Source organism: Acanthisitta chloris, unplaced genomic scaffold, assembly GCF_000695815.1.
Source record: "Acanthisitta chloris isolate BGI_N310 unplaced genomic scaffold, ASM69581v1 scaffold18500, whole genome shotgun sequence".
NCBI classification, from domain to species: Eukaryota; Metazoa; Chordata; class Aves; order Passeriformes; family Acanthisittidae; genus Acanthisitta; species Acanthisitta chloris.
In genome coordinates, this window is record NW_008653946.1 from 1 (window position 1) to 11,210 (window position 11,210).

Here is an 11,210-nt window from a genome sequence, read left to right on the forward strand (position 1 = left end):
TGGATTCCCCATCCCTGGAGGTGTTTATGATGCAGGAGATCTTTTCCAACCCAGCTGATTCTATGATATGATTCTTCCTGACTTTGCATTGCTCCTGTTCTTTCTGAAATAGTCTATTTCCTCACAGTAGAGAAGCCAAGGTGATTCCTCCTGATCCCATTCAGAGCTGTCCTGCTAGCCAGACAAACCTGTTGTTTAACAGAGAGCCAAGAAGTGTGACCCCCTGCCACCCAAGCGTTGCTCCCAGGAGTGCATTTTTAAGCTTACAAGTCCCAGTACTTTTAAAATCAAGAATATTTTGACATATGACCTTTCCTACAAGAATGATTCAAAATGAAATAGCTGTAAATCCCTTCTGTGTAATAACCCCCCAAGTTTTAGTTGCCATGTTTCTGCAGTGGGGATATATAAAACACTTAGGAGGAAAGCAAAAGCATGTTCTTGGCTCTACTGGGTGGAAAACTCATTCCAAAGAACACATGGAATCCTCTTCTTCAAAGACAGAAACACTGAAGTATTTTGGCCCATCTCCACCTGCAATATTCCAGCTGCTTGCTGTCACTTGAGTGACACAAACCACTCATTAAGGCAAGTTTATTGCTCCTCTGGGCACTGCAGGAACAAGGGAGTCCATGTCAATGGGGGAATTGGGTCCATATTTTTAAGGCTGGAATAACCAAAGGATTTTTCCCTGATAAAAGAGCATAGAATCATTCACTAGCAAAGCAGAGAATTCTGATCTGATGACATTGAATAGCTATTTCTATTTATTTACTTTTACAGTTTCTTTCCCACAGATGTGGTTATTGGCAGTGGGCAATGCAACATACAGGGCCAGAACTCTGCTGGTGTTCCATGAGTTCTGCTGCAGCTATGGAACTGAGAGATTTCAATTTCTGCAGCAAAAAGCACCCACAAATGCAGCACAGGTAATCTGCATATGCCAATGTGTTTGGATGTGCAGACAGATACAGAGAAGGCTCATTTTTAGTACCATGGATGTGAAAGGTTAGAGGTTGAGGTTTGAAAACTGAGTGCTTATTTTCAATGATTTCGAAGATAATTTAGTGATAATGCATTTTCCTCAGTGCCTCACCGTGTGTGGTCCTTTCCTGAACAGCTATACTCTAATTTTTCAAATAATAATAGACCTAAATTGGTAACACTGTTGAGTTAGAATTGAAGCAAATATTTCTTTTCAGAGAATAGTATTAGGCTATAGTCATTATAAACACATATTTTCAAGACAAGTTTAAACTGAAACACAACATGTCAAGCAAAGTGAAATATTTTGATTTGAAAAACCCCTCACAGATCAGGAAATCTGGACAGACTCCACTGTGAGGAAATAACTTCCCAGAGAATAACTCCAGGGTAAACACTTCCCATGACAATACTATTTTTGGCTAATTGCATTATCGAGTAGGAAAAGAAGTCCTATACATTTGTCCTGTTTAGTATGTAAACGTGTGGAGACCTCAGACTAGATGATCTGTAAGGTCCATTCCAACCCCTCAATTCTATCATTCTAAATTGCAGCAGCCATGAATGAGAACAACTGTGTTTATTCTGTATGGAACAGCCTGAAGCATCAGATTCCTGGGATGCTGACAGTGTATTTCAGTGAGAGAGGACAACACTTGTTTCCAATCTAGACTGTTCTAGGAAGATGACCCAGCTGACAGGGAGGTAACAAACAACACCAAACCTGTGCAGAAGGAGGGACAGAAGTCTCTAAATCACACTGTGAAACCCATCAAGATGCAGCTTTTCTTGGCAGGTTTAAGCATGGAATCATGCAGAGCAATGTGTCAGTAAAAGGGGAAGTTTAGGTTCACTCTGAAATGCTAATTAGAGAAGGTTTGATTTTCTGAAACTGTCAGAAGGAAGGGAGGGAAGGTGGTGGAGAGACTGATGGAAAAGGTCTTAACTTCTTGACTCTGTTTTAGACTTGTGACACTGAAGGCCACAATTTTAATCCTGTTCTGAGTCCACAACAAAACCAAAGACAGAACAGAACTACACCCACTAAATGCCTTAGATGCATAAAGCCAAGTGTGTGCTAAGCATTCTGCTGAAAAGTAACACATCCATGTTAAATTAGCATTTGAAAGAAGACAGAAAATTATGAATTATTGTACTTACCATGAACATTTAGGTTAAAATACTTCTTGGCACTTCCAACTGTGTTTTCTGCAATGCAGACATACCTGCCAGTGTCTGTTATTTGGGAATTCAGTATCTAAGGGGAAAAAAAAAAAGAGAGAAAATAGTTGTGGAGCTGTCAAAGAATCAAGTGGATCTGTAATTGTTTTACTAGTTTCATCCAATTTCCATCATGGATGAGGAGTTCCTCAGAATCCACTCTTTTCTCCACACACCATTTCAAACCAAGTGATTTCCCAGATGTGGCTCACAGCATCACCCCACAAACAGCTGAGTCTTAGGGAACCACACAGGGGTGAGAAGCAGCAGCTAAGGGACAGGAACAAGGGACAAAACCTCAGGTTTGCAGCACCTTGCAGGAAGGACAAGAGAAAACTACATGCTTAGCAAAAACTAAACTGTTTTTACAGGCAGTTCGAGTTTGGGATGCTAAAAATCAGTTTGTCACTGCAAACTACCTGTAACCTCCTTCCGTTCGACAAAAAGGTGTGTTTGTCATCTTCTGCCAGGAGCTGTCCATCCTTGTGCCAGGTGATGCCAGGGGAAGGGTTCCCACTTGCCACACAGTCCATGGCTGAGACCTGTCCCAGCAGCACGGTCACCTCCTCGGGCAGGTCGCGCTCGGCGCCGCTGATGGACGGCGGCACTGCAGGGAGGGACACGGTCACTCAGCTCCTCTCAGGGGTCCTGTCTAAATTAGGTTGGGTCTACAGAATAAAGTAGTGAAATCTTCATTGAATCCCATGAAAAATACTAAAATCCTCTGCTCTGGTGAGACTCCACCTGGAGTGCTGCACACAGCTCTGGGGTCCTCAATGTGAGAAGGACATGGAACTGTTGGAGCAAGTGCAAAGGAGGCCACGAAGTTGCTGATAGCATTGGAGCATCTCCCTGTGAGCACAGGCTGAGGGAGTTGGGGCTGTTCAGCTGGAGAAGAGAAGGTTGTGTGGAGACCTCAGAGCACCTGCAGGAGCTGAAGGAGCTGTGGGCTGTGCCCCCTGCCCTGGGCAGGGACACCTCCCAGCAGAGCAGGTTGCTCAAGGCTCATCCAACCTGGCTGTGAACACTGCCAGGGTTGGGGCAGCCACAGCCTCCCTGGGCACCCTGGGACAGGGTCTCACCACCACAACAGGGAAAAACCTTTTCCTAATATCTAGCTTAAATTCCTCCTCTTTCAATGTGTATCCTTGCCCTGTCACTGCAGTTCCTAAGACAGGTGCCCAAACAGCTCTGGGGGAAGAACCTTGTCCTGCTATCCAACCCAACCCTTCACTGACACAACTTCAGGCCATTCCCTCAGGTCCTGACCCTGTCCCAGGGAGCAGAGGTCAGATCTGTCCCTGCACTGCCCCTCAGGAGGGAGTTGTATGGAGCCATGAGGTCTCCCCTGGGCTGAACAGACCAATTACCCTCAGCTGCTGCTCACGTGGCTTCCCCTCAAGGCTCATCACCATCTTTGTTGCCTCCTTTGGACACTCTGCAATAACTAACATCTTCCTTACACTGTGGTGCCCCAAACAGCACACAATACTGCACATACCAAAGTGCACGTAGACCTCTCCTCCCAAACCCTAGCACCCATTTCAAAGCTTACAAATATGCAGAATTTGCAGCCATTAAGGAAACCTGGACTATAACATTCCATCAGTTTGCACAGAAGCCTTTTTTTTGTCACAGAAAGGAGCAAGGGAAGCAGAAGGCTCACAGAGCACGCAGACATGGTACTGGATGGAATCCTGCCCAGCCTCATTGACTGCCACACACGTGTACGTCCCGGCGTCCTCCGCCTGCGCCCGGGCGATCTGCAGCACTCTGCCTCCTGCAACACAGCACAGCCAGCATGGCAGGGCAGCACCACACACTCCCCATCCTCTCACACCACGTGGCACCAGAGACCTGAGCAAGCAAATTTATCAATGGTCAGCATTTGGTCTGAATTAAAGGGAACGAAAGGCTTTTATTCCCAAGCTGCTTTTTCTGTACCGGCAGATACTTGGAATTCAGCCATGTTCATAGTGAAATGTAGAAAAGAGTCATTAATTCCACATAAAGGAACACCATTGTGCAGCAAGATGCAGCCAAGGCATTATTCTCCCATCCAGAACTGAAATATCCCTCAGTGAGATGGCAGAGAACTAACAGGCAGAAGGCAACATAAACACAGAGTATTTTGTTCCAACACAAAAATATTTATTTCTGAAGCTTAGAGGTGCTTCTCACTCTCTCCAAATGAAAGCAAAGCCACATAAGTAGCTTCAGGAAGAGAAGACATCCTAGGAATACATTTTTGGAGAGGTTTATTATTGCTCTCCCAACAGATGAGCAAGACAGACAAGAAGGCATCACCCTTCCCACTGCCCTTCATACCCACCAGCCCAAAACATGCCTGCACAGCACGGCCCCCGTGACCACCACAGGAGGTTAGGTAGGAACTCATGGGCATTTTTCTGCTGGAAACAGACTCACTCCTTGGTCAAGAACCTTTTCTACTCCAATTATCATTAAGTCAAAGTGAATTTAATAACGAAATACATCAGAGAGAAGGTATCATCATCATTGTACTGTATTTTTCAACACATGGAAGTGTTCCAGGACAAATTGGATGAGGCTTGGAGCAACCTGGTCTAGTGGAAGGTAGCCCTGCCCAGGGCAGGGGAGCTGCTGGAAGCAGATAGTCTTTAAGGTTCCTTCCAACCCAAACTACTCTGTGATTTGGTGATTCTACATCAAATGGTCCATTCACTACATTTTAGGGACTACTTCTTAAATGAAACAGCTGATGGCCAAGGACTGGAGACCAACATTTCCAGCCAACAAAGTCTGGAAGGAACATTAAAGCAGCATCCTGAGAGGGAAAACTGTGCTACTACTGTATAAATAGCAGCACTAACACCACAGCTTAAGGTCAGAGTGGTCACTCACCTGGCAGGATGAGCACCCTGTCACTGGAGCTCAGGGGATAACCATCCTTGTACCACGTAAGCACAGGAGGAGGAACAGCATTGGTCTCACAGTACAGGGACAGGGGATTGTTGACAATCACATCTTTACTTTCTCCACCTCTTCCTGCATCCACTGTGTTCCCAGCTTCCCAATCTCTGTAAGGCTTTTGGAAACTGGGAGGAACTACAACAAAGGAGAGGGAAAACGTTAGCATTCTGTAGCAGGAATAGCTAGTTCTAAAGTCAAGAAGTGAAAAGATACTGCAATGCTAAATAGCAGCAATAAAAATTGTGTTAAAAATTAGCCTCTCCCCCCCAGTTGAGAATCCCCAGGAAAATTCTAGTTCTTTCCATCAGAATGAACAGTTGAGCAATCTACTGGGTATTTTCTGAAGGTTAATAAATAACAGCGTAACAAGAGCTGATGACAAGCACAGAGGGTGTTCAGCAACAACAACCCTTAAATAATAAGGTATCTGGTTTCACTTCACTTCTCATTTTGTCTAAGTTTTCAGAAACTACTCAGGATTGTTTCCTTGTATTTATACACAGTGTGTAGGCCAAGGGATGTGATGCCTGGAGACTCTACCTACTGCTCAATACAGAGAAATAAAACATCATGTCTGAGTTAAATAAAAACCTTTGCATGTAATCTGGAGGGAGATCAGAGCTGCTGTGCTATTCCACTGACTTCACAAACACTGCATGTCACAACATATGAAAGAAAAACCAAACACTTAAAAGATGAGCAAAAGACACATCAACTAAAAATCACACAACACAAAAGCATTGGATTAGACAAAAAAGGTGTAAAAGATGTAAACCTATAAATTCCAGCATCCCAGAATATTAGAAAAGGAGCCTAGCAGAAGAATTTTATGGGTTTTTTTACCTTGTATATTTACATCAAACTCCAGCTCATCCTCTCCAGCAATGTTGGATGCCAAACAAGTGTAACGACCAGTGTCTGACACTTGAGCCTCCTTAATGTGCAGAGCACGGCCACCAGCTTGGATCAGGACATGATTGTCTGCTTTAAATGGCTGTAACACAATTTTATATGAAAATTAATATCAGCAGAACTCATTCTAGAAATAGCCACATTTATGGAAGCAATACAAGTGAACCTGATCAGGCTCCAAGTTCCTGGAGGCAATACTCTTTTTTTCATGGTTCTCAGAAGCTCCTGAGCATGGTGGCTGGTCTCCTCCAGGATGTCATCTCCCACCACTCCCAGCCCCAGCTGCAGGATGCTGCTGAGAGGAGCAAGGCCATCCCCATCAGTCAAGGGCTCTAGTGACATTGGAATCAATCTCAGCATCATAGGATGTTGAGGGGTTGGAATGGACCTTACAGAGCATCCAGCCCCAACCCCTGCCCTGGGCAGGGACAGCTCCCACCAGAGCAGGTTCCAACACATGGAAAACCACCAGTTTTCTGTGAGGTGAACAACTGGATCTAACTCAACCCTACAGCCACACACCCACTGGACCTGCTGCCTAGCAAGGACACGGTGTGAGTATGAAATGGACACAGCAGCAACGCAGAGAGACACAGGAGTAGATGTCACCGTCCCAGAGTGTACATCCATGTGAGAGCAGAGACTACACTAACACAACCTGTGTCTCAGTAGTGAAAATGGAACACATCAGGTGTGTTATCTAGATCAGCAGCCTAGTGGAAGATGTCCCTGCTGGCAGAGGGGTGGAACTGGATGGTCTTTCAGATCCCTTCCAACCCAAACCACCCTGTGATTCCATGGTTCTGTGACTGGGGAGTCAGCACTGAACTCCCACCCTGCAGGGGACAATGAACTCAGGCCATGGATGTGAGTGAAAGTCACTTGCTTAGGGCAGCCCAAGGAGCAGCAGCTGCTGAGCCAGCTGTGTACAGCCACTCTGTCTGGGGACCTCTCCACTCCCCCCACACCCTTTTTCTTTGGCAATACAATCAGCACTCCCAGGAGATCCCAGAATTACAGCATCTGCTGAAAACAGCCAGAGGGTGTATACACAGTCTCCCTGTCACTCCAGGCTGTGGACACATGCTGGTCCATGAGTGTCCTACCCAGAAGAGCTAAAGCAGGAGATTCCACTCTCCTCTCTGACAGAGGAGTTGCACCATTTCGTTTTGATTTATTATGGATTTCAGCAGGCCCTTGCCAGTGCTGCTGTGTGGCAGGAATCACACTTCACCCCCCACATGGAGCAGATGCTCCTGTGGCTTTGTGAGCTCTGCCAGGGCCAAGTGGGAGGCTCTCTGCAACTTCTGCAAGGGCAGCACTTGAGGGAGCCATCTGTAACAAGGTCTTTGAGGATTTTACACGACAGCCAAAGGACTTGTGGTCACACCACAGGATGCTCCTGCCAGGCAGGGCCCTCCCCCTTCAAAGCACAGGCCACTGGCAAGTTCTGGAACCTCCAGCACTGGTGTGTCAGGGGTACTGACAGCACTCACAGAAAAGGGGGCTGATGTGCAGAGGTTTGGCAAACACCTCATGGTGTGTGAGGGGGGATGCTGACAGCAGGAGGGTGGAAGGTGACCCTTGCCAGCAGTGCCAGTCAGCCTGCTACCCTACAGTGACAGGAACACACAGCTGTGTCTGCACAACCACCCCACGGGGGAAGGAATTAAGGTTGTCACTGGCCTGTCCATCCTTGAACCAGCTGATGGCAGCAGCCGGAATGGCATGAGCTTCACACTCACGGGTCAGTTTGATCTTCACTTCCTTAGGGGAGAGACCAGTCCCTGAGACATCCCCTCTGGCAATGGTGGGGGGAACTGCAAGGTAACAAAGCCAGGGGTTGGGGGGAAAGAAGAAGGAGCAATTACTGTCTGGTGCAGCATCTCAAAATTCCATTTGTGGTATATTTTTTATATATAAAAATACATAAAACTGTGTTCAACACTCTTAAACAAACCTGACTACAGTCTGACCTAGCTAACACACTCCATTATCACTTGCCTGCCTTGAATTCTATAAAGTTCAGGGTATTGTAGTAATTAAATGGAAATTAATGGAAACTAAGGTTCCCAGGAACATGACTGAACTGAAGTCCACACTCAGAGTAGCTGGTCAAAACTCAACATTTCCACTCCACTGAAATCCCAGTATTGCAAAATCTTGTTTCCTTTTCCACCAGAAGGAAAACAGAACATTTCAAAACTCTTCAGCTAACCCCCAAGGTTGGTCCCATAATGTATTTTAAATGCTTTCAAAGCATTTTCCACTCTTTTTCTTCAATGGGAAACTTTAAATTCTCCCTAATGCTTTCAGTCCCCTAATAACTGACAGCTGCAATGGCACTTGTGGGTGGGAGGCTTTAGGCTGCTACACAGCCATGCTTCAATAATGAACTCTTTTGTCATCTTCTCATTATTCCAAATCCAACTGGGCCTTGTTAGGGACTTGGGGTAATTAAAATAACTGTATGGTTACTGTAAGGGAGCAAATCAACTCCAATTCATAGGACAGAAAAAAAAAAAGGTTCAGAATCCTGCTTGACTGAACCCATAATGAAGAGTTTGACCATTAAACCTGAGTGTGAGGCACAGATGCTCAAAGACAATGTGCTGACAGGAAGCTTGGAATGGGAAAGCTTTAGTGCAGATGGAATTTTATGGAATGACAGAAATAGTATCCTGCTCTTTCACCTTACTCAAGAAAATTTCCCACTAGGGGAAACAAGTCCCTTCCCTCCTGTGTTTCTAAAAGAGTTCCTGTACTCAGGAGATTCTGTTCACATCTCCCATTGAGCTGCACTGGGATTTGAAAACCAGTACCAAAAGAGCATTTCAGAAGAAACTGAAGTCCAATATTCTTAAACATTCCTCCCCTGGGTACTACAAAGATTTTTAGCCCAACAGCAGCACTGCAAAGGATGCAGCACCAAACTTCTCTAGTGTGTCTCCTCCAGCAATGCCACGAGCTAATGCTGATGTTTGCTAAATAATAACAGAAACCCCTGTATTCACCAGGACAGGTAACACTGCAATGGGAGGAAATGGAAGAACAGGAAAAACAAAAAAGAATTAAAAAAAAAAAAAGGAAGCATTTCCATACTGTAGACTTTCACTTCATAGTGCTTCAAAGTTTCTCCAGCCTCATTTGTGGCTATACAGGTGTATCTGCCAGCATTGTCCTCCTGGGCATTCAGGATCTGCAGAGTTCTCCCACCTGCCAAGAGACAGAAATCTACAATAGCATCTACAGAATCCCAGAATCAGGTTGGAAGGGATCACAGTGGCTCATCTGGTCATCCCAGAGCTCATGGCTCAGGTTGTGTCCAGGTGGTTCTTGAGGATTCTCCAGTGAGGGATCCACAACCTCTCTGGGCAATCTGCTCAGTGCTCAGGGACTGCACAGGAAACTTCAGTGTTCAGATGAAACTTCCTGGGTGTGAGTTTTTGCTGTTCCCTCTTGTTTGATTGGTTTCCCCACTGAGCAGAGTCTGATCATCCTCTTGGCACCTCCTGTTCATGAACCTGAACACATTACTGAGGTCCCTCTCTCAGTTGTCTCTTCTCAAGGCTGAACAGCCCCAACTCCCTCAGCATTTCCTCATCACCCTTTTGTCCAAATTCTGTGCTTAGATGAGCAGGAAAACCTGACTGCTTACACAGTGGATACTGTAATTTGTGGGAGTGTTGTGGATCTCAACTCCTGTTCCTTACAGATTCTTGGACAATGTGTCAACATAGTTCTGTACAAGAAATTTCTCGAAGATATTTAGATGGGGCTCATTCTTTCTCTGAACACTTGCAGTTAACAAGGCTAAAGCACTTGTTTATCTGTATTACTCCAGTGTTACCACTGAAGCTTGTTCCAGTTTTCCACCTCATCTCACCCCTGCCCTGGGCAGGGACACCTCCCCCCAGCCCAGGCTGCTCCAACCCCATCCAACCTGGCCTGGAACACTCCCAGGGATGGAGCAGCCACAGCTGCTCTGGGCACCCTGTGCCAGTGGATTGCATTTAACAGAAATATATCCAAAACCTCTAACACAAAACTAAACAACACAAGAACATGCTATGCTATTTCTCAATAACCACGAAACATTTACCTGGCAAAATGCGAATGTTTCTGTTTGATTCCAAGGGATTCCCATCCTTCAGCCAGGTGATGGTAGCTGGAGGGTATGAGTAAGCCTCACAGACCAGTGAGGTTGGGCTGTTGAGGATAACAGTGACATCTTCTGCATTCCCATGGCTGTCTGCACCCACGATGCTTGGAGCCACTAGGAACAACAAAATCATTTACCACAGGAAGGACCTCTCTCTGAAAAGCCAATTTTCTGGTCCCTGTTCAGCCCAGAAATCTGGCTGCAGCCTTAACTAGCTGGGAGGCATTCCTAAAAGGAGCCCCAAAACCCAAACCAGACAATATTCAGCTGGCTTTATGCTTTGTCCTGAAGTCATCCCAAATCAGTGGAGTCCCCATGCCTTTGTCAAACACAGGCCACCAGGAATCCACTCCTTGTGCAGCAGCTGGCAGAGCTGCTGCTGCATGATCCTGGAAGGAGGGATGAGCCTAGGAAACAAGGCTGTGGAAAACAAACTCGCCATTGTTTGCACTTGGTTATGCAATAACCCTCATGGAAAAAAAAAAACAAAGTGAGAACTGCAGATGGTTTCAGCTTTTCGGAAGAGATCACAATCTGAAATGCTCTTCAGATGCTCCTTTCTTGAATCACAATAAGCCAATGAGCTGTCCTGCCCATTCCATATGGACAATGTCCTGTTCTGGTTCTGCATTTTCCAGCTCTGTGTTGTCTAAAGCACAGCAGTGCTGCCTCTATTGAAGCACCACCAGTTACTCAGTGTGCTGCTTTGGGCTGGGGCAGTGTTAATTCTCTTCCCAGTGGCTAGTGTGGGGCTATGTCTTCGATGTGTGCAGGGCACAGGGTGATAATGCAGAGCTGTGTTTGCTGTTGCTGAGCAGAGCTCACCCAGAGCCAAGGCCTTTGCTGCTTCCCACACTGCCACATGGCAAGGGAGTTGGGGGTGATGGAGACTGGGAGGAGACACAGCTGGGACAGGTGACCAACCTGACCAAGGGATATTCCACACCATGGGAATCATGCTCAGTGTGTGGAGTGGGGG

General features: G+C 46.1%; 1 protein-coding gene across 1 annotated transcript in view; it reads right to left on the bottom strand.

Moving 5' to 3' along the window:
• Positions 1-2,145: 2,145 nt before the first annotated feature.
• LOC103809987 (hemicentin-1-like) overlaps positions 2,146-11,210 on the bottom strand; it is a gene marked incomplete at both ends in the record, with an annotated part of 78,531 nt that continues 69,466 nt past the window's right edge. Inside the window, 8 exon segments of the mRNA XM_009082867.1 lie at positions 2,146-2,242; positions 2,625-2,812; positions 3,872-3,985; positions 5,089-5,292; positions 6,001-6,151; positions 7,756-7,889; positions 9,172-9,285; positions 10,172-10,345. Of these exon segments, the coding sequence (XP_009081115.1) occupies positions 2,146-2,242; positions 2,625-2,812; positions 3,872-3,985; positions 5,089-5,292; positions 6,001-6,151; positions 7,756-7,889; positions 9,172-9,285; positions 10,172-10,345 (1,176 nt within the window).